The sequence below is a fragment of the Equus asinus genome, unplaced genomic scaffold (genome assembly GCF_041296235.1).
Source record: "Equus asinus isolate D_3611 breed Donkey unplaced genomic scaffold, EquAss-T2T_v2 contig_4, whole genome shotgun sequence".
NCBI lineage: Eukaryota > Metazoa > Chordata > Mammalia > Perissodactyla > Equidae > Equus > Equus asinus.
This window is the reverse complement of record NW_027225071.1, coordinates 654593-675756: the sequence shown is the minus strand read 5'-3', so window position 1 is coordinate 675756 and position 21164 is coordinate 654593. Positions and strand designations below refer to the sequence as shown.

The 21164-nt window shown below is 54.9% G+C and overlaps 2 protein-coding genes across 3 annotated transcripts; one reads left to right on the top strand and one right to left on the bottom strand.

Moving 5' to 3' along the window:
* The first annotated feature begins 630 nt into the window (after positions 1–630).
* Positions 631–4071, top strand: LOC139043872 (ral guanine nucleotide dissociation stimulator-like). Its single transcript, XM_070503640.1, has 7 exons — positions 631–655; positions 1434–1502; positions 1946–2020; positions 2607–2639; positions 3017–3138; positions 3344–3435; positions 3770–4071. The coding sequence occupies exons 3-7, from the start codon at positions 2003–2005 to the stop codon at positions 3829–3831; spliced, it is 327 nt and encodes a 108-aa protein (XP_070359741.1). The 5' UTR covers positions 631–655; positions 1434–1502; positions 1946–2002; the 3' UTR covers positions 3832–4071.
* A 12236-nt stretch (positions 4072–16307) lies between these two features.
* LOC139039644 (ral guanine nucleotide dissociation stimulator-like) lies at positions 16308–20057 on the bottom strand. 2 transcript variants are annotated; one of them, XM_070503638.1, is made up of 7 exons: positions 19724–20057; positions 18877–18945; positions 18359–18433; positions 17740–17772; positions 17241–17362; positions 16944–17035; positions 16308–16609 (listed from the first exon to the last, which is right to left on the bottom strand). In XM_070503638.1, the coding sequence occupies exons 1-7, from the start codon at positions 19865–19867 to the stop codon at positions 16548–16550; spliced, it is 597 nt and encodes a 198-aa protein (XP_070359739.1). In that variant the 5' UTR covers positions 19868–20057; the 3' UTR covers positions 16308–16547. The 2 variants fall into 2 exon arrangements, with proteins under 2 accessions (XP_070359739.1, XP_070359740.1); XM_070503639.1 differs by lacking the exon at positions 19724–20057 and adding an exon at positions 19185–19351.
* Positions 20058–21164: the final 1107 nt, after the last annotated feature.

Genomic DNA, 21164 nt, shown 5'->3' with positions numbered 1-21164 from the left:
CTGCAGAGCCCTGCCATTGCCCGTCTCCAAGACACCTGGGGACAAGTTTCCAGGTGGGTAGTGGGTGGTCTGCTCTCCAGCCAAGCACCATGAGGGTGAGGTGGCCCAGGCAGCCTGATTTGGGCCGGCATGTCCCCCAAAGTCAGCTGAGACCACCTGGGAGACAGCGAATGCCGGGCACAGGGACTGACCTGGGTGCTGGGTCTCTGAGTCTCTCAGCGCCCTTCGGCCAGCAGTTCCGTCCCAGGGATTCATTTCCTTCCAGACCAGATCCTGGCTTGAGCCCAGGTGGAGATTCTCAGGTGTTTCCTTTGCAGCAACAGAAGCCTCTATGCAGCTGAAACCAACACTGTTCCAAAGAGATCTGTTTGGGACATCTGGGAATGGAGGCCCCAAGGGACAAGAGGAGAGGCCCCTCCGCAGTCCCATGGGGACCTTAGAGCTCAGAGCACCCCAGAGAAATCCCTCATCCAGGTCCCAGGCAGTTTGGATCTGCTGGGTTCTCAAATAAATGGGACTTGCCTTCAAGCATCCCACAGTTTTTCTTGCTTGCTTTCTTTCTTTCTTTCTTTCCCCACCCCGCAGGGAGAGTTCTCGAACCTGGAAGAAGTGGGTCAGGAGAGAGAAACGCGTGAGCAGGGAGCTGCTGGTGCAGGTAACCTGGAGGCTGGAGATCTGGAAGGAGGCCAGAAGGAGAGGGGAGGGGGGCATCCCGAGGGGATCCTAGGAGGTGAGGCTATGGCAAGGCTCGGCCCAGGCTGGGGGTCAGAGAGCCCCGTGAGGGTGGGGCAGGCCGGGGCCACTCGGCCAGGTCCCCCAAGACACCCTGCCCTCCCCCTCCCTGTCTGTTCAGCTGGGGTCTGGACACACCCCTGGAGTCCAGAGGTCGGGGCCTTGGTCAGATTTGGAGCCAGGGCTGGGGTGAAGGCAGCGGGGACAGGGCCTGTAGCTGGCACGGGGAGCGGCCTCTCCCAGTGGGTCCTTGAGCCAGTCACTGCCCCTCTGGGGGCCTCCGTCTCCTCCTCTGGGAAGTGGAGGGAAATGATCAGCGGTGCAGGCCTCCCAGCGGGGTGCTACCATCCAAGGGAGGACAGGAACGGGAGGAGATTTGTGCCGGCTCCTCCTCGAGAGGTGAGGGGAGAGCAGTGATGACACGCAGATGACTCTGAGTCCTCAGGAGACTCCTGGAAGCAGGTGACGTTCTCCTCACACTTTTCAGCTGAGGAAAGAGGGCCAGGGAGGCCTGGGCAGGCCCAAGGTCACACAGGACTGAGTCCTGGAGCCAGGACTGGTCTAGAATCAGAGCACCCTGGAGGTGGGAGCAGCAGAGGCAGCAGGGGACTGGAGCCGATGGCCAGGGTCTGAGATCAGGGGCCTTGGGGGACATGCGGAGGGGAGTATGGGCGCACTGACCCTGTCCTCGGCCCCGACAGGAGGCGACCTCCGTGTTAAAGACTGCAGAGAGGGCCCGCCAGGGAGCCCAGGAGAGGCAGCGGCAGCAGGTGAGGGTGACTGTGGGGGAGGGGCCCAGGAGTCAGAGGAGAGGGGGCTCCCCCTCCCAGCTGGAGACCTCCCTCAGGAGAGGGGCCTTCCTCCTCAGGCGAATCTGCTGTGGCTGCCAAGCATGACGGGCCTGCAGTGGCAGTGAGCAGGAGGAGGCCTGGAAGGGCTGGCAGCAGGGCAGATTTGGGGTGGGGAAGGGCAGGGGCCACTGCCCCTGGGAGGGGCCAACAGCCAGCCCTGGGACTTGACTGATGGAGTTTGGTGTTCCTGGACGGAAGCGGGGGAGGGAATTGTGTGTGTTGGGGTGTCCCGACGATCCTAGGCTGCTCTGTGTGGGAGCGTGGGGTGGGCAGCAGGCTGGGCTGAGGGGTTTCAGGGGAAGGTTCATGGGGGCACCTGAGAGCGGGAGCTCATCACCATGCCCATCCCGATGGCGGCACAGGGTGTCGTCCCCTCCCTGGTGACGTTCTTCCGTTCCCTGGAGCTGCTGGACGCTACGATGGAGGATTATGTGGAGGTGAGTGAGCCTGGAGGTGGGTCCGGGGGCTCAGGCTCCTGAGGGTGGGGAGGAGAGAGTCCTGTCCTGAGCCCTGAGCTCTCTGCATTTGGCAAAGGTCCTCTCAGCAGGGCCTCCAGCCTCGTGTGGGAGTTAGGGTGTCAGGCCCATCTCCCCAGTGGGTGATGCAGGCTCTGCATAAGCCACCGTCCAGGTTCCCTGGGCTGCTGAGGCTCAGAGCTGCCTGACTGTGTGGCCGCAGGAGGTGGTGTCTGAGCTGGACTCAGCCTCTCCCTCTGGCCCTGCCAGTGAGGGAAGAGAAGTCGGGCCCCTCCCAGTCAGGAAGCACATCAGAGGCTGAGCTGTCCCTTCCTGCCTGAGGCCTCAGTCTCCCCACGTGTCATCAGAGAGGGTTGGGTCACAAGGTCTGTTGCCTCAGTTGCTCTGCGCCCCCTGCTCTGGAGCCCAGAGACTGGCCCAGGTCCAAGTCCGGGCTCTGGATGGGCCTGCCCACTGGCAGTAGTGCAACATTGCAAGAGGTGTGGACGGGGGCTAGTGCTGGCCCAAGGGGGCTGTTTCTGATGGACTGCGGCTGTCTGCTTTCCAGGGCAATGTGCTCAACTGTCGGAAATGGAATGAGGTAAGCGGCTGCGGCCTCCCGGTGGGGAGGGTGGGGGTTGGAAATCAGAGACCCCCCCGCAGTGGGCAGGACCCCCTCTGGCCCAATCCCCATTTGGATTGGGACATTTATTTGCACAGTTCGATATACAGAGCTAGGGATCCTATGGCATTGGCGGGTGGGGGAAGGGCTGGCATCAAAGACTCCTTCCTGGAGGAGGAGCTATTTTGGGCCAAGTGTGAGAGCAGGCAAGCCCTGACTGGAATCGCAGGGAGGGAGGGTTCCCAAGTGGGCAAAGGCCCCAGACTGGCCCCTTGCCCCCTTCCTCACCCCCTCCACGAGCCCTGCAGGGTCCCCCACTCAGGCCCTGTGGGCATCCTGTGCTTGCTCTGTCCTAGCAATTCAAACTGATGGACGAGATCGAGCTGCTCCAGGAGGCTGCAAATCTGTACACCGTGCAGCCCGACGAGCACTTTGGGGCCTGGTTCCAGGCCGTGGAGCCCCTGAGCAAGGAGGAGAGGTGAGTCGGGTCAGGAGTTGGGGGAGGGCAGGGCAGCCTCTCTCTGCTGACCAGCTCCAGAGCCCATGGCCGTTGCTCCATGGTCAGCCCCTGATCCGATTGCATGGCGACCCCTGGGGCCCTTCGACCCCAGCTGCTGGCAGGCTCCAGGATGCACATGTGATGTGTGGCTCCTGAGAGCTCCCAGCTCCGCTCTGTCCTGTAGCTACAGCCTGTCCTGCCAGCTGGAGCCCCGATACCACTGGGTCAGAAAGATTCGACTCTTCTTCAAAGGCAAGAAGAACCGCTCAGGCCAGAGTGAGTGTCCAGACCGGCAGTGGCTGAAACCATGGGCTCAGGAAACATTCAGGCTGAGCGTGGGCCTGGGGAGGCAGACAGCTGGCCCTGGGTTCCAGCTCCACTGCTGAGCAGTCCCGTCCTGGGCGATTGCACTCACGTTTCTGGGACTGGTTTCCTCCTCTGTGAAGTGGGTGATGCTAAATATCAGCCCCTGTGTCAGGGACAGATGGGGTGCTCTTGGCTGACTGAGCACTGAGCACAGGGCTGGAGCACAGAGCGCAGTGGGGGCCGGGATGGGGTGTGCACTGTGGTTCCAGGGCAGGTCGCTCAGGAAATGCCTCTCTTTCTCCAGACACCAGACCCCCAACCAAGGGCCCAGTGGTGGTGGTCGATGACCCTCCTGAGACCAGCTGAGCTACAGCGGGGACACAGCATTGACACTCAGGGTGCACAGGGCCACCTCCCCTGATTCTGATGAGGAGAACTTTGTGATCCGTTTCTTGGGGTCCCCTGTTGGCCACGAGAGAAGGCACCAACCCCTCTTCCCCCTCCCCCCTTTTGCCCAGCACCTATTTCCCTATTTGGCGGGGCCATATTTTGTTGTCAATGGTAAATGCTCCGTTTGAGTATTATATTAAATTGTTGCTTCTTTCTAATCCTGGGAGTGGAGGTGTGAGTCTTTCGCTCGCAGCACTCATGGAAACCAGATCCAGAAACTCACATTCCTCCTCGAATTTAGAAATCTCCCAGAGTGAGCGGCTCAGTTTATGTGGAGAAGGGAGAAGTGCCAGTCCCCTCCCTGGCTACTGAAGGACTTGCCCAAGTGCCCCTCCCGCCGAGGACAGGATCATTGCAGTGTGGTTCACCCTGTCCAGGAGCAGAGATGGCCCCTCCGACCTCTTGGGACTAAGCGGTTGGAGGCGTTTTCTCAGCCAGAGCCACAACCACTAAGCTGGGTGTGTCTGTCAAAGTAGCACGTGCCTGTCCCTAGCACACGTCCTGCCCAGGACAGTGGCTGCCTTTTGACACTCTGCCGGAAGAGGGAACATTTTCCCGGTTTCTCTTGCACACAGATTAGGACCTTGTTTTCTGATTCAGTCTCCGCAATGGCTTCAGCTCTAAGTGGGGAAAATACCGTCAAAAGCTCAAAACGTGCACATAGAGAGGATGAGGCCAGAGGAAGGTCCTGTGGACATGGACCATGGGCAGGCAGGACTCTTCCTTCTCGGGCCCACTAGGGGCTCCCTGTTCACCTCTGACCTAGACTGGATCCCCCTGGGCTTCTGGTCCCTGACTCCGAATACCATTTCCTGCTTGTTGCCTGTCCAAGGGGAAAGCTGTGGGATGCAGCTTTTAGGGCCTCAGCCAGGTCTCCCTCCATAAACCTAGTGCTCCCAACAATCTGTTCCAGAAAATATAACCAGAGACAACACTTTCCAACTCATCTTATGAGCCCAGCAGTACCCTAAAAGCAAAACTAGGGTTTAAAAGTAGGGAAAACTTGAGAACAGCAAGTCTCAGAAATGAGCAGTTACTGTCTTCTACAAATATTAGAAAACTGAAGCCAACAATGTAAAACAATCATACACCAGGACAAAGAGGAAATTTATTCAGGTATGCAAGGTTGTATCAGCATTCCAAAATCAAATCAATGTGATCCACCCTGTCACAGGCTAAAGGAGAAATTTATACATATCTGTCAGTTGATATGGGGGGGCAAGTCATCAAATAGTACATATTAGAAATGTCAGGTTCTTTTTCTATCAATTGCACCTCATTAAAGCTCTTACAAAAATGAACATAGATTAGAATTTACACTTTCACAAACTTTTAGAAAATGGAACAGAGACCTAAATGTAATGCAAAACAATACAACTTCTAAAAAGATTATGCAACAAACTCTAAGTGGACTCGAATCTGGAATTATGTTATTAAGATACAAACTGAAAATGTAATCTATGAAAAAAAACTGATGTTAGACTTTATTTATTATTTTGGTAAGGAAGGTTGACCCTGAGCTAACATCTGTGCCGATTTTCCTCTATTTGTCCTGTGGGATGCTGTCACGGCATGGCTTGACAAGCTGTGTGTAGGTCTACACCCAGGATCCGAACCTGTGAACCCCAGGCTGCCGAAGTGGAGTGCGTGAACTTCACCACTGTGCCAGCGGGCTGGCCCCAAGTTAGACTTTATTAAATTAAAAACTCCTGCTTTGTGGAAGGCAAAATCGATGAGTCAAAGGACAAATTACAGACTGGCAGACGATATTCGCAAAACAGATATATGATAAAGAAAATATGTCCAAGATATATGTAAAGAATTCTTAAAAGTCAACCACAACAGGGGGCTGGCCCTGTGGCTGAGTGGTTACGTCCGCGCGCTCTGCTGCAGGCATCCCAGTGTTTTGCTGGTTCGAATCCTGGGTGCAGACATGGCACTGCTCATCAAGCCACGCTGAGGCAGTGTCCCACGTGCCACAACTAGAAGAACCCACAATGAGAAATATGCAACTATGTGCTGGGGGGCTTTGGGGAGAAAAAGGAAAAAATAAAATCTTCAAAAAAAAAAAGTCAACCACAACAAAAAAATAAACAACCTTATTGAAAAATGGGCAAAAGACCTGAATATATCCCTCACCAAAGAAGACATACAGATGGCAAACGAGCCTGAGGACAGACAACCACCGCCACAGGTCATTCGGGAATTTCAAATAAAACCTCAATGAGACACTTCTACACACCTATTAGAACTGATAAATGCAGGAAACTGACAATACCAACTGCACGTGAGGATGTGGGGCAAAGCAAACTCTCATTCATTGCGATCTGGAAAGCAAAATGGTACAGCCATAACAGAAGACAGTTTGGCAGTTTCTTACAAAGATGAGCATAGTCTTACCACACAATCCAGCAACTGCATTCTTAGGTATTTACCCAAGTAATTTGGAAATAGGTTTACAAAACACCTGTGGGCTAATATAGATAGTAGCTTTATTTATACTTTCTAAGCACTGGAAATGACCAAGATGTTCTTCAATAGGTGAGTGGAGAAAGAACCGGGGTACGGCTATAAAATGGATTATTATTATTTAGTGATAAAAGGAAACAAAGCATTAAGTCACAAAAAGACATGAATGAATTTTAACGCTTATTTCTAAGTGAAAGAAGCGATCTGAAGAGGCTATTGTAGAACACCAATTTTATGTCATTCTAGAAAAGGCAAATGTATAGAGACAATAAAATGTCAGTAGTAGCACGGTCTTCATGGAAGAGGAAGGAGAGTCGAATGGATAAAGCACAAGGGATTTTTTAGTGCAGTGAAACTCTTCTGCATAATACTGTAAATATGGAAAAAACCTTAGATAGTTATCAAAACTCTGAATTTTATAGCACAGAGAGTGAAACAATGTGTGCAAGCAAAAAGCCACGTATGTGTCCAAGAAAATTCCCAAAGTGAATGAAAACTGTGGAAAAAATCTAACTGTATTACAAATGTATGAAACAGTCTGAATGAAGGGAGTGGGTGAAAAGGTGCAGAAATATGTAATTTGGGAAGTGAGTCGAGTCTGTAAAACTGAAGATGAAAGAAACTGTGCAGACGCACTGTATTGTAGCTGATAAAGTTGTGACCCGGGGGGTATTGTTAACAATGCTGATACTTCTATCCATGTGGACTGAAAATGAGCAGATAAGTAAATGGACAGTGAACAGTGGGCACAAGGTTATTATTTGGAGTAGGAGTTTACAGATAAGCAAGGAGAAGAGGCTAGAATGATCCACGTGGTGATAGAGTTGGAGACATCAGTATGAACTTACTTTAGCTGAACATAGACACAGAAGGCTGTGTATAGATATATTTATAGGTGTTTGAATACACACAGGCTACTACACACAGATATATTTCCCTGCTATGTCCGCTGAAAGAACCTAATGCCCTGACAGCTGCAAACACACCTGGTACCCAGGTCTTAATTCTAATACCACAGTCCAACAAAAGGAAACAGGGTTCCTTGTAGAAATAACCAATTCTAGGATTCGAGAAGGAAATGTAAGAAAATGAGACTAAAGTGTCATTCAACATAAGAAAGTCATGAAATGCTACTCAAAAAAAGCCAAGAATGCTGGGGGGACACCAAAGGGACACATCGACTAACTGAAGGAGCTCTCAATCGCCAAAGCTGGAACAACCTGAGAAACAAAATAAATAAAGTTGTTGGATTATAATCCGGAGAATGTATGAATATCAATACTGTAACAATGTAAATAACTGAATAATAAGGAAATGAAAAGACACAAATCTCCTGTGCGGGAGAATACCAATGATTCACTCGGACATTCTGCTCTAAAGGAGGTCGAGGCTAACTCTCCGCTTCTTAGGCACGGGCTGCACAGACAAAAGTCCCTACAAAGGGCACAGTGTGGACAGAGGGGACAGAGTGACTGTGCAGGGGAGACATCTGACAAACGCTGCCTCAGCCAGGTGACCAACATTAACATCAATGGGGGGAAGTCACAGGGAGAGCATGGACCCTTGAAATGATGAGATGAAAATGGCAATTTACCTCTCTGATCTTCTTGTCCCAAATCCATAATCCCAATCTAATCATGAGAATAAAACAAATTCTGTTGGAGAACATTTTACGAAACACCTCACCATTACTCCCTAAAACTACCAAGTTCTTCAAGAACAAGGAAAGCCCAAGAACCTGTCACAGCCAGGGGAGGCTAGGCAGAAAGGACTAAATGTAGTGTAGGATAGCAGACAGGATGTGTTCATAAGAGCAGAAACTGCGAGCGGAGCTGAGGGAAACTCTCTGTACTATCACAGCAAGTTTTTGTAACTGTACAACTGTTCAAAAAATAAAGTGAATTAAAAATCAGAGTACTAGCGAAATGCAAAATACCTGGAAACCATGAGTTCTGAACATGTCTCCAGACTCCATTATGTGCCCTGCACAAGCACTGTCACTACAGTCACATTCTTCATGAAATAGGATAATGATACCAAATTCATAGTTTCTGGGAGATTTAAATAATGAATATAACATTTCTGGCATTGTTTCTAGTAAAAATTCACTACTTAATGGAAAAATTAATTGGAATTTTGGGATACATTATTTTTCACCCCTCAGAGACCCGCTCCTCTCCTTCCACTCCCAGGGTTCCCGTGCTGTTTCCGTCCCTCAGTCTCTCTCACACTTTGAAAGCAGCAACAGTCTGTTCCTCACATTGACCTGGGTGACTTTTCCACAGAGCAGACCTGATCATGGCTGTCCCCTCGCAGGAAACCTGCACTTACCGTCCACTAATTTCAGAATCAAACCACAATCCTGTGGCCAAAATATAAGGCTCTTTCTTAACCTGACTGTGTTCTCTCTGACCAGGCTCATTTCCCACCCTCTGCTATGCAGTATTGGTCAAATAGGAATAATCTGCATTACAATGTCGTATTGCAATTTTATACACACAACTTCCAGTCTAATTACCCCCTAAACGTCCTCCTCTCCCGGCTCATCCTGGAGTGCTCCCACCTCTCGATCACCTGGGAGAATTCCAACACCTTGTTCAAGGCTGAGCACAGTCACAAGCTTGTCTGTGAAGCTTTCACTAGACTCTCACTGAAGAGTCAACTTCTTTGGATAGACTTCACCAGAGTTCAATGTCACCTCTGGATATTACAGTTTTTTACATCTCCCATCATGTTTAGCCAATGAGTGCCTTGTGAGAATAAACAGTGTCTTAGTCATTACTTAATATCCAGAATAAGATTTAGTGCCTACCATACATCAATTGCTGGGAAAAAAAAGATTTTTTTAATGACTGCAAAAACAAACTATTGAAGGAGGATAAACAGACATTCCCAAAATGGGAGACAAAGAATAAACCATGAAAGACGGAAATACTATTGAGGAATGAAGACCCCGTGATGAAGCACAGACACTGGAAAAACAGAACAGAGAAAGAAGCTTGATTCCTGAGTTTCCTTCCAGAATCAGTCTGTACTGGCAGGACTTGGTGTTACTACATTCTCTCTAACTTATTTTCCCTAGTGATGCCCCCAAAGTAACTACCAACAAAAAGGCTCCCTCACACCATCACACGTCCCCTCAGCACTTGTGAAAATGCCGTGCTCACCTAGATGTCATCACAGAACAGCCTGAGAGCACCGATCCACCTTCCTCCGTGGACGAGTCATCGTGTTGGAAGTCACGCCTCTACGAAGGTCAAATGGCCCCTCCTGGGCCCTTTCTCACTTGCTGTCAGCCAGGTTCTACGCTTGACACAGCCCTGCATCATCTCATTGGCTTCACAACTGCTGCAGCGCTGAACACAACAGCAAGCCGTTACCCTGTAAATATCCGTGCAGATCGTTCACGCAGATGCTAGCGCTGAAGTGACAGGAGTGCTTCACATGGTGACCTGTTATTAAGTCCAAAAGTTTGGTCACGGTGCCGACCCAGAATCTGAGCGGCACCGTCAGGAGGCAGAGAACACCACCTGCGGCCCCTTCTGCAGAGAAAGCCTTTAAGCGACCTCCCGAGACACCTTCCCTTCTCCAGGGAGCAGAGGAACATCGCCTCGTCTACTCAGAAACTTAATGCCAATCACGACACGCCAGTTGCAACAGCATAAACAGCAGCAGGACCCAATGGTGACAGGAAATAACTCTGCTTCCCTCTGCAACTGCTTTATGATCATAGACCAAATCCTTCCCCAAACCATCCTGCTCAGCATGGCCTCAAAAGCAAGGGGCTGTCGCTCTGAACTCCTACAAAGAAATGCTGCCCTGTGTTTCCTCCGACGCTTGCAAATTTCAGCCTCTACAGGCGATCCCAGTAAAACAGAGAACAAGAACAAGAACTCAGGAGGCTCTTCCACTGTCCCCCAACCCACCGCCCTCCCACAGCCAAGCAGGGCATCCCGGTCGTTCCAGGACAGGGAGCTGTGGGGAGACGGGAGGCGTCCACACCAGGCGAGACACAACCAGGTGAGTCGCGGGGAGGCAGGTAGAGAAGCAGGCGGCCTCCCGCTCCCTCCGCCCGGACTCAGCCGGCTGTCCCTCCCTCGAGCCCCTGAGAGCGGGGAGCTCAGCAGGCTGCCTCTCTGAGCCTCAGACAGCCGCCAGGACGGCCCCGCCATCGCTGGGAAGCGGGGACGGAGGGGACGGAGGGGACGGAGGCCCCGAGGAGCCCTGTGCAGCCCGCGAGCCCCGCGCCCCGGCCCTCGAGGACAGCGCCCCGCAGGCCTCAGCGGACACGGCGGGCCAGGGCCGCGCCGCCGCCCGGAAGGCTGTCGGGGATCCGTGCCCGGGCTCAGGGCGCGTCTCCCCTCGGAGCGGCCCTCCCGCCCCGCTGCGGCCCTGCCCGCCGTCCTCCGAGGGCCTCCTCGTCTCCGCGGAGCCCCGTCAAAGCGCTCCCGCCCGAGCTCCCCGCGGAAGCGACGCACGGACCCCGGGGGCCTCGCGGGCCAGGGCGGCACAGACCGTCCTCCGCCGGCCGAGCGCCCGACGCGGCGCGCGTTGGACCGGCCGCTCCCGCCCAGGAGGGACGAGGCCTGGACGGGACAGCCCCGCGCGCACTGGGCTGAGGGGAACCGGATCGTCGCGGACGCCCGCGAGGCCCCAGCTTGCCGGCTCTCCGCGTCAGGCACGCCCCTCACGCCGGTCTGAACCTGCAGCCCCTTTCACCGGCTCCACACGGTGGCACCGCCACGCCTGACGCGGACGTCTGGGGCTTCCCCATTGGCTCAGGGGCGGGGGGCGGAGCGAGTGAGGAGGCGGGGCGAGCGGGGAGGCGCGGAGACAGAGGAGCCGGGGCTGCAGCCTGCAGCCTCACAGGGGAAGGCCAGAGAGCATAACTCTGAGTGACAGGCAGAGCGGGGAGGCGGGGCGAGGGGGGCGTGGCGAGCAGGGGGCGTGGCCACAGAGGAGGCGGGGCAGTCGAGCCGCCCTGGGAGGGGAGACAGCAGGAGCGCGAGGAGCAGTGTGAGCGGAGAGGCTGTGCCCCCTCGGGAGCAGAGCGTGTGAGGAGGCGTGGCCAACAGGACGACCCGTGGGGGCGGAGCCCAGGCTGGCCAACTGCCTGCTCACAAACTCCTGGAGCCGCGCCCCTCCCGCCCGCTGCCTGCTGGGAAATGGAGTCTTTTTTTACTGGAAACAGAGAAGCTGCGTGTCTCTGCCCCTTGGCCTTTGGGAAATGTGGTCCACAGTCGGACCTTCGGATCAGATGCCACAGCCCTCCATGCCAGAAAATCTCAAATGAACATGCTAGATCATTGATAACTCTATGTTTAATTTTTTCTAAGCAAAATTCACCTTGAGGTGGAAAGTGGCTCCACGAAGTTGAGTTTCGTCACCCAAAATAACTGCAGTATTTTCCGTATTCTGCCTGCAGGAACCAAAACACACTTGTTTGGGTAGGTTTCCCAGGTTTTCCCTGTAAATCGAGATGAGGCAGTAGGTACAGTCCCGGACAAAGACAGAAGAAAAGAGACAAATCCATTTCCGGCATCCACGACCTCTGACTCTGTCTTGACCCTAAAACAGAGGTTTTCAGCATATTGCTGCTTAGGAAGACAGAGGCTCGACACAGGAATGTGAACAGCAACAACCAGAGAAAGCTTTGTGTGCTCGCCCCTGAGGGCTTCCTCAGGGACCCCATGTGTTCTTAGATTTTTCCTAGGTAGGAGCCATCCTTCTTTGTCTCTTTGTATGCCCTGGGACTTTTGGCAGAAAACTTACCATTTGGAATATTATGACGTGACAACTAGGGAAATCATGTTCTCCCCCTCCCCAGCATTTCTGGGGGATGCTGACTGCAATCGATGGTGATAGTTTCTTTAGGGGATACTCTGATCCAACCCTGAAAGTTCTGTAGTGTTTGTCATGTGTGGCCACTGAACACTTGGATCTGTTAGCCTAAGGATCTTCTAGAGATCCTGAGTTCAGTGGGTCTTCGGATGTCCTCCTGGGGAAACAGGGCGAGGGAACACTGTATGTGACGGGGAGAGCGACTGTCTGCTTTGGTGTAGAGAAAGAGCGTGGCAGACTGCATCCAGTTCTCCTTTCATTCTGGCACACACAAGACTAGGTTTCCTAGCCCTCTTGGTTTTCGAATGGATGTGTGGCTACTTCTGCCCAAGGCATCACTTTTAGGCCAAAGGAGAAAGGAGGGTGTGTAAGGCCCCAGGTGCTCTTTGTGTCCTTCAGTGGCAATGGAAGAAGGCGTGAGTTTCAGATGGTGTAGCAACAAGGTCATGGGGTCTCCATCAGCCTTGCCCAACGAGACTTGGGAAGCAGGGTTCCCTTCACCCCGGCGACCAATGTTTGATGTAAATCTGAGGAGAAATACATCTTGAGTCATGGATTTCTTAATCATTGCATTTAATTTCTTACCAGAGCATTACCTAAGGTTGTCCTGAAGATTACGATGACCTACCCTCTCAGATTGTCTAAAAGGTGATTCTCCCAAAGCAGAATTTCGTGAATCTCATGTTGCTATGGTCAGAAGTCGTGTCTGCTGACGGCTGCTTGTCACATATCAGGGCCCTGCCAAGAGACTCTGAGTCTGATGGGGAGTATTGCATGTGGAAAGTGTATGGAAGTGTTCTGGAGAGATATCCCTATGGGAAGGTAGCAAAGCAGAGATGGTCGCAGGAGAAGCTGAAGCCCAAGCCTGCTGCCACTGGGTCTCAGCCAACCCTCAGGGATCTCTGGAGCTGGGACGGCCCTTTGGTGTTGTGCCAAATTGAGACAAGGGAACCAGGCTTCTTACTCTCTTATCTGCCAGACATGGGCCCCTGGCTGTCCCTGGGGAGGGCTGCATCCTCGGATTAGGCACTTTCCTACACTGTGGGAATGTCCTGTGAGGGACAGAGCTGTGAGCTGTCCTCAGCCAATATTCCCAGGAGCTGTGGGGTGGATGCCTTGGCCTTGAGCATGAGTCTGGGCTGAGTCTCAATGTTTCAACGGCACTTCTCCTTCACCGTGGTCTTCCTTCCCAACCCAGTTAACAATCTCCCCATGGGAGGATGTCCCTGGGAGGACTTATGTAGAGCTCTGCCTTTCCCTGTGATTGGCTGAGAGAAAGGCATGGGGGAAGACCAGAATCTCTCTCTCCAGCATTCAGACCCTCTTACCTGGGGGCTTCTGGAGAGCTCCAGAAGGGTTCCGACCTCGGCTGACAGTGCTGAAGTTGTTCCTGTAACAGTGGCCACGGATTTGCTGTAGTCGGGCGCTTGTAGTTAGGGAGAGTCCGATTCCCTCCAGAGAGCCAGAACAGTGTGCTCTCCAAGGTCTTGGCATCACAGGGACAGGCCTGGTAGACATCGAAACCCAGGGGCAGCTTGGCGAGTCGAGGGGCGTCCTCGTTGGTCTCCTCAAGGGTGAAAGAAAGGCCAGTCTATGCTGGTAATTCTTCCAGACACACCTAAGCCAGGGGGCAGCATTCAGGAGAATGGGCGAGTCATGCCATTCAGGGACAAATCCTAAACCAAGCCTAGGGAAAGGCAGGGTTCTGGACTCAGGTTACCCGTCCAGAGATGCTCCTTTCTTGGCAGATAGAGGGGGTGTGAACATGGTTCCCGGGGCTCTAGAACCCCCTGGCATGGCTCTCTCACTGTGATGAGGCAAATCGTGTCCAAATCAGCAAGACAGGTGTTCAGGGCACTGTGAGTAGGGGGAGACGGCTTTAGGCTGGATGGTATGGCTGTCAACTGGACAGATTTTTTGTTAGCTCCCATAAATGGAAGATGCATCTGTGCATGGACCACACGGCAAGATGTTCTCGAGGTCCGTGAGTGAGGAGTACAAACGCCGTCTCATCGACCACTTTGGAAAGACTGAGTTGAATCCCAACGTGGCCTTGTTTTCGCTTGCAGTGGAAGCCAAGATGCAAGCATCCATCCCCACCTTAGACCTGGAATAGTTTAAATGGCACCCAACTTACCAGTTCCTCAAACATTTTGAGCATTTCCTGTCAAGACCATATTCACCTGAGGCATTTCAAGGGACTCACATTGTTACTTTCTCTTCCCCTAAGTCAGCTTCTAGGAAGCCAGTTTTGGTAACTTCTGTGTGCCTTGAACAAGAAACATTTCATCCAGATTTGCTAATTTCTTTCCTCGTGGACTTCCACAACCTACTTCCAATTTGGAAACCCAAAGATGGGATGAATGGTGCCTCCTGTGTCCACAGCTGTACTCCCACAACAAACTAAATATTGCTACCTGCTGGGTCGGCTCTCAGGAGCACCCCAGTCCCGGAGGAGACTCTCTTGGGACACCCATGCCTTCATCCCAGCCCTGGGCTAGCCCTGGGACCTGCCACGACTCTTTCTCCTCCGAGGGACTGGACAGCCTTCCCCACCTTCCTCTGGCAAGTCTCTTTGCTGGGTGGCTGTGCCGCATCAGCAAAGACCTGGGCTGCCAGGGACCAGGATTGATCCTCAGCTTCCCGCTGTGCTGAGACGGCCTCCCTGGCAGAGCCCAGCCTGCCTGTGTCTGAGTGACACTTGCAGCCACCAGGAAGGAGGGGATAACTCAGAAGTGCCAAGCGCTTCACCCAGCCCTTGTCTTTCAGGCTCTTTCCAAGGAACGACATTGCAAAGGGTGGGTGGTCACGCTTTCGCTCCTGCTTCTGGACCCGGTGCTCCTGTTGAGCTCAGAGCAGTGTCTGTTTAGCACCCAGATGGGAAGCATTTCAGCATTTCCCTTGGTAAGGCTGTGTCCACGCACATCCACAGATCATCAGGTTACTGACATTCCCCGCAGGACCCCCAACTCACACCCTTCTTAGGCCTCCTCTTTCAAAGCTCCCAACAGGAAAGGCACACATCCCCATGACAGAACCACAGCACAAGACTGTGGAAAAGAACACAGCCAGCCGAGGGTCTGCACACTTGCTGGGCTCAGGCACAGCAACGACTTTAGGAAAATCACTAAAAATACTCCAGATTGTGTAAATTTGGGACTGTCTGACACCACGGGCCTGGGAAGCACACAGGCGCAGAAGTCACCCTCGGCAGCAGGGAGACTGTAGGGTCATTCCTGGTCAGGATGATGAATAGAAAGGCTGGGGGCATCTAGGGAATTTCTGCCCCAAGATAAAATTGTATGCAAAAGTGCAGAGATGCTGAAAATCCTAGCTCACAGGCAGCACTAGGTTTATGGAGGGAGACCTGGCTGAGGCCCTAAAAGCTGCATCCCACAGCTTTCCCCTTGGACAGGCAACAAGCAGGAAATGGTATTCGGAGTCAGGGACCAGAAGCCCAGGGGGATCCAGTCTAGGTCAGAGGTGAACAGGGAGCCCCTAGTGGGCCCGAGAAGGAAGAGTCCTGCCTGCCCATGGTCCATGTCCACAGGACCTTCCTCTGGCCTCATCCTCTCTATGTGCACGTTTTGAGCTTTTGACGGTATTTTCCCCACTTAGAGCTGAAGCCATTGCGGAGACTGAATCAGAAAACAAGGTCCTAATCTGTGTGCAAGAGAAACCGGGAAAATGTTCCCTCTTCCGGCAGAGTGTCAAAAGGCAGCCACTGTCCTGGGCAGGACGTGTGCTAGGGACAGGCACGTGCTACTTTGACAGACACACCCAGCTTAGTGGTTGTGGCTCTGGCTGAGAAAACGCCTCCAACCGCTTAGTCCCAAGAGGTCGGAGGGGCCATCTCTGCTCCTGGACAGGGTGAACCACACTGCAATGATCCTGTCCTCGGCGGGAGGGGCACTTGGGCAAGTCCTTCAGTAGCCAGGGAGGGGACTGGCACTTCTCCCTTCTCCACATAAACTGAGCCGCTCACTCTGGGAGATTTCTAAATTCGAGGAGGAATGTGAGTTTCTGGATCTGGTTTCCATGAGTGCTGCGAGCGAAAGACTCACACCTCCACTCCCAGGATTAGAAAGAAGCAACAATTTAATATAATACTCAAACGGAGCATTTACCATTGACAACAAAATATGGCCCCGCCAAATAGGGAAATAGGTGCTGGGCAAAAGGGGGGAGGGGGAAGAGGGGTTGGTGCCTTCTCTCGTGGCCAACAGGGGACCCCAAGAAACGGATCACAAAGTTCTCCTCATCAGAATCAGGGGAGGTGGCCCTGTGCACCCTGAGTGTCAATGCTGTGTCCCCGCTGTAGCTCAGCTGGTCTCAGGAGGGTCATCGACCACCACCACTGGGCCCTTGGTTGGGGGTCTGGTGTCTGGAGAAAGAGAGGCATTTCCTGAGCGACCTGCCCTGGAACCACAGTGCACACCCCATCCCGGCCCCCACTGCGCTCTGTGCTCCAGCCCTGTGCTCAGTGCTCAGTCAGCCAAGAGCACCCCATCTGTCCCTGACACAGGGGCTGATATTTAGCATCACCCACTTCACAGAGGAGGAAACCAGTCCCAGAAACGTGAGTGCAATCGCCCAGGACGGGACTGCTCAGCAGTGGAGCTGGAACCCAGGGCCAGCTGTCTGCCTCCCCAGGCCCACGCTCAGCCTGAATGTTTCCTGAGCCCATGGTTTCAGCCACTGCCGGTCTGGACACTCACTCTGGCCTGAGCGGTTCTTCTTGCCTTTGAAGAAGAGTCGAATCTTTCTGACCCAGTGGTATCGGGGCTCCAGCTGGCAGGACAGGCTGTAGCTACAGGACAGAGCGGAGCTGGGAGCTCTCAGGAGCCACACATCACATGTGCATCCTGGAGCCTGCCAGCAGCTGGGGTCGAAGGGCCCCAGGGGTCGCCATGCAATCGGATCAGGGGCTGACCATGGAGCAACGGCCATGGGCTCTGGAGCTGGTCAGCAGAGAGAGGCTGCCCTGCCCTCCCCCAACTCCTGACCCGACTCACCTCTCCTCCTTGCTCAGGGGCTCCACGGCCTGGAACCAGGCCCCAAAGTGCTCGTCGGGCTGCACGGTGTACAGATTTGCAGCCTCCTGGAGCAGCTCGATCTCGTCCATCAGTTTGAATTGCTAGGACAGAGCAAGCACAGGATGCCCACAGGGCCTGAGTGGGGGACCCTGCAGGGCTCGTGGAGGGGGTGAGGAAGGGGGCAAGGGGCCAGTCTGGGGCCTTTGCCCACTTGGGAACCCTCCCTCCCTGCGATTCCAGTCAGGGCTTGCCTGCTCTCACACTTGGCCCAAAATAGCTCCTCCTCCAGGAAGGAGTCTTTGATGCCAGCCCTTCCCCCACCCGCCAATGCCATAGGATCCCTAGCTCTGTATATCGAACTGTGCAAATAAATGTCCCAATCCAAATGGGGATTGGGCCAGAGGGGGTCCTGCCCACTGCGGGGGGGTCTCTGATTTCCAACCCCCACCCTCCCCACCGGGAGGCCGCAGCCGCTTACCTCATTCCATTTCCGACAGTTGAGCACATTGCCCTGGAAAGCAGACAGCCGCAGTCCATCAGAAACAGCCCCCTTGGGCCAGCACTAGCCCCCGTCCACACCTCTTGCAATGTTGCACTACTGCCAGTGGGCAGGCCCATCCAGAGCCCGGACTTGGACCTGGGCCAGTCTCTGGGCTCCAGAGCAGGGGGCGCAGAGCAACTGAGGCAACAGACCTTGTGACCCAACCCTCTCTGATGACACGTGGGGAGACTGAGGCCTCAGGCAGGAAGGGACAGCTCAGCCTCTGATGTGCTTCCTGACTGGGAGGGGCCCGACTTCTCTTCCCTCACTGGCAGGGCCAGAGGGAGAGGCTGAGTCCAGCTCAGACACCACCTCCTGCGGCCACACAGTCAGGCAGCTCTGAGCCTCAGCAGCCCAGGGAACCTGGACGGTGGCTTATGCAGAGCCTGCATCACCCACTGGGGAGATGGGCCTGACACCCTAACTCCCACACGAGGCTGGAGGCCCTGCTGAGAGGACCTTTGCCAAATGCAGAGAGCTCAGGGCTCAGGACAGGACTCTCTCCTCCCCACCCTCAGGAGCCTGAGCCCCCGGACCCACCTCCAGGCTCACTCACCTCCACATAATCCTCCATCGTAGCGTCCAGCAGCTCCAGGGAACGGAAGAACGTCACCAGGGAGGGGACGACACCCTGTGCCGCCATCGGGATGGGCATGGTGATGAGCTCCCGCTCTCAGGTGCCCCCATGAACCTTCCCCTGAAACCCCTCAGCCCAGCCTGCTGCCCACCCCACGCTCCCACACAGAGCAGCCTAGGATCGTCGGGACACCCCAACACACACAATTCCCTCCCCCGCTTCCGTCCAGGAACACCAAACTCCATCAGTCAAGTCCCAGGGCTGGCTGTTGGCCCCTCCCAGGGGCAGTGGCCCCTGCCCTTCCCCACCCCAAATCTGCCCTGCTGCCAGCCCTTCCAGGCCTCCTCCTGCTCACTGCCACTGCAGGCCCGTCATGCTTGGCAGCCACAGCAGATTCGCCTGAGGAGGAAGGCCCCTCTCCTGAGGGAGGTCTCCAGCTGGGAGGGGGAGCCCCCTCTCCTCTGACTCCTGGGCCCCTCCCCCACAGTCACCCTCACCTGCTGCCGCTGCCTCTCCTGGGCTCCCTGGCGGGCCCTCTCTGCAGTCTTTAACACGGAGGTCGCCTCCTGTCGGGGCCGAGGACAGGGTCAGTGCGCCCATACTCCCCTCCGCATGTCCCCCAAGGCCCCTGATCTCAGACCCTGGCCATCGGCTCCAGTCCCCTGCTGCCTCTGCTGCTCCCACCTCCAGGGTGCTCTGATTCTAGACCAGTCCTGGCTCCAGGACTCAGTCCTGTGTGACCTTGGGCCTGCCCAGGCCTCCCTGGCCCTCTTTCCTCAGCTGAAAAGTGTGAGGAGAACGTCACCTGCTTCCAGGAGTCTCCTGAGGACTCAGAGTCATCTGCGTGTCATCACTGCTCTCCCCTCACCTCTCGAGGAGGAGCCGGCACAAATCTCCTCCCGTTCCTGTCCTCCCTTGGATGGTAGCACCCCGCTGGGAGGCCTGCACCGCTGATCATTTCCCTCCACTTCCCAGAGGAGGAGACGGAGGCCCCCAGAGGGGCAGTGACTGGCTCAAGGACCCACTGGGAGAGGCCGCTCCCCGTGCCAGCTACAGGCCCTGTCCCCGCTGCCTTCACCCCAGCCCTGGCTCCAAATCTGACCAAGGCCCCGACCTCTGGACTCCAGGGGTGTGTCCAGACCCCAGCTGAACAGACAGGGAGGGGGAGGGCAGGGTGTCTTGGGGGACCTGGCCGAGTGGCCCCGGCCTGCCCCACCCTCACGGGGCTCTCTGACCCCCAGCCTGGGCCGAGCCTTGCCATAGCCTCACCTCCTAGGATCCCCTCGGGATGCCCCCCTCCCCTCTCCTTCTGGCCTCCTTCCAGATCTCCAGCCTCCAGGTTACCTGCACCAGCAGCTCCCTGCTCACGCGTTTCTCTCTCCTGACCCACTTCTTCCAGGTTCGAGAACTCTCCCTGCGGGGTGGGGAAAGAAAGAAAGAAAGAAAGAAAGCAAGAAAAACTGTGGGATGCTTGAAGGCAAGTCCCATTTATTTGAGAACCCAGCAGATCCAAACTGCCTGGGACCTGGATGAGGGATTTCTCTGGGGTGCTCTGAGCTCTAAGGTCCCCATGGGACTGCGGAGGGGCCTCTCCTCTTGTCCCTTGGGGCCTCCATTCCCAGATGTCCCAAACAGATCTCTTTGGAACAGTGTTGGTTTCAGCTGCATAGAGGCTTCTGTTGCTGCAAAGGAAACACCTGAGAATCTCCACCTGGGCTCAAGCCAGGATCTGGTCTGGAAGGAAATGAATCCCTGGGACGGAACTGCTGGCCGAAGGGCGCTGAGAGACTCAGAGACCCAGCACCCAGGTCAGTCCCTGTGCCCGGCATTCGCTGTCTCCCAGGTGGTCTCAGCTGACTTTGGGGGACATGCCGGCCCAAATCAGGCTGCCTGGGCCACCTCACCCTCATGGTGCTTGGCTGGAGAGCAGACCACCCACTACCCACCTGGAAACTTGTCCCCAGGTGTCTTGGAGACGGGCAATGGCAGGGCTCTGCAGGGCAGAAAGGATTGTGTGGAGGGAACAGAAGTTCCCGAGGCATCGGCACTCCTGGGGAAGCGAAGAGATGGAGCTGTGAGGGGGAGCTGAAGCTCTGCTGCCTCTGGTTTCTGTCCCCTCATGGACTTCCCCTGTCCTGGAGGAGACACATGTCCAGGGAAGCCAGGGAGGGCACACCTGCCACCCGACGAGTAACACTGCCAGGCGCAAGGATTTGTAGCTCAGCACAAGGGAGGAAGTGAGCTTGTCCCCACTGGGACCTCAAGTCAAGGTCAACGTGGCCCTGGCATGAGGGTCAAGGGACAGTCCAGGGACTAAGACCCCAGACTTCAATCCTGAGAGCAGAGAAACAAGAGGCAATTCTCACGCATCCAGACAGGGCGTGCCAAGGCTTACCTCAGCCACCCTGATCCACAGCTCAACCACCCTGGCCCTGTCCTGTGCTGTCATGCTCGCGTCCCCAAGGCAGGTGACGAGGATGCAATTGGCCACGGTGTTGTCGTGCATCACAGTGTCACGGACGGTGGGTGCCAGGTAGTCTCGTTCCCTGTTGTCGCGCTCGGACCAGATGGAGCCGAGGCAGTGGGCGGGCACCAACGTCTTGAACAGCTCCTGCAGAAGATTCGGAGTGTCACCCGGTCCTGCCGCACCCCAGCTCGGCGTCCACAGTCCCCCATAGGACCAGCAGGGTGAGATCAGAACTGGAGCTCAGGAAGCAGAGCATGTGGCCTGAGGCTTGTGGGAGTCCCTGGGTTTTGTCTGTGTCCACTGAATGCACCCAGTCCA

Excerpts from the sequence above, each read along its gene's own strand:
- LOC139039644 (XM_070503638.1), bottom strand. The coding sequence starts at position 19,867 with ATGGGACTTGCCTTCAAGCATCCCACAGTTTTTCTTGCTTTCTTTCTT. Across the intron at positions 17,773-18,358 it reads CGATGGAGGATTATGTGGAG|GGCAATGTGCTCAACTGTCG; the intron begins GTGAGTGAGCCT and ends TCTGCTTTCCAG. Across the intron at positions 17,036-17,240 it reads CCCCTGAGCAAGGAGGAGAG|CTACAGCCTGTCCTGCCAGC; the intron begins GTGAGTCGGGTC and ends TCTGTCCTGTAG.
- LOC139043872 (XM_070503640.1), top strand. Across the intron at positions 2,640-3,016 it reads ACTGTCGGAAATGGAATGAG|CAATTCAAACTGATGGACGA; the intron begins GTAAGCGGCTGC and ends GCTCTGTCCTAG. Across the intron at positions 3,139-3,343 it reads CCCCTGAGCAAGGAGGAGAG|CTACAGCCTGTCCTGCCAGC; the intron begins GTGAGTCGGGTC and ends TCTGTCCTGTAG.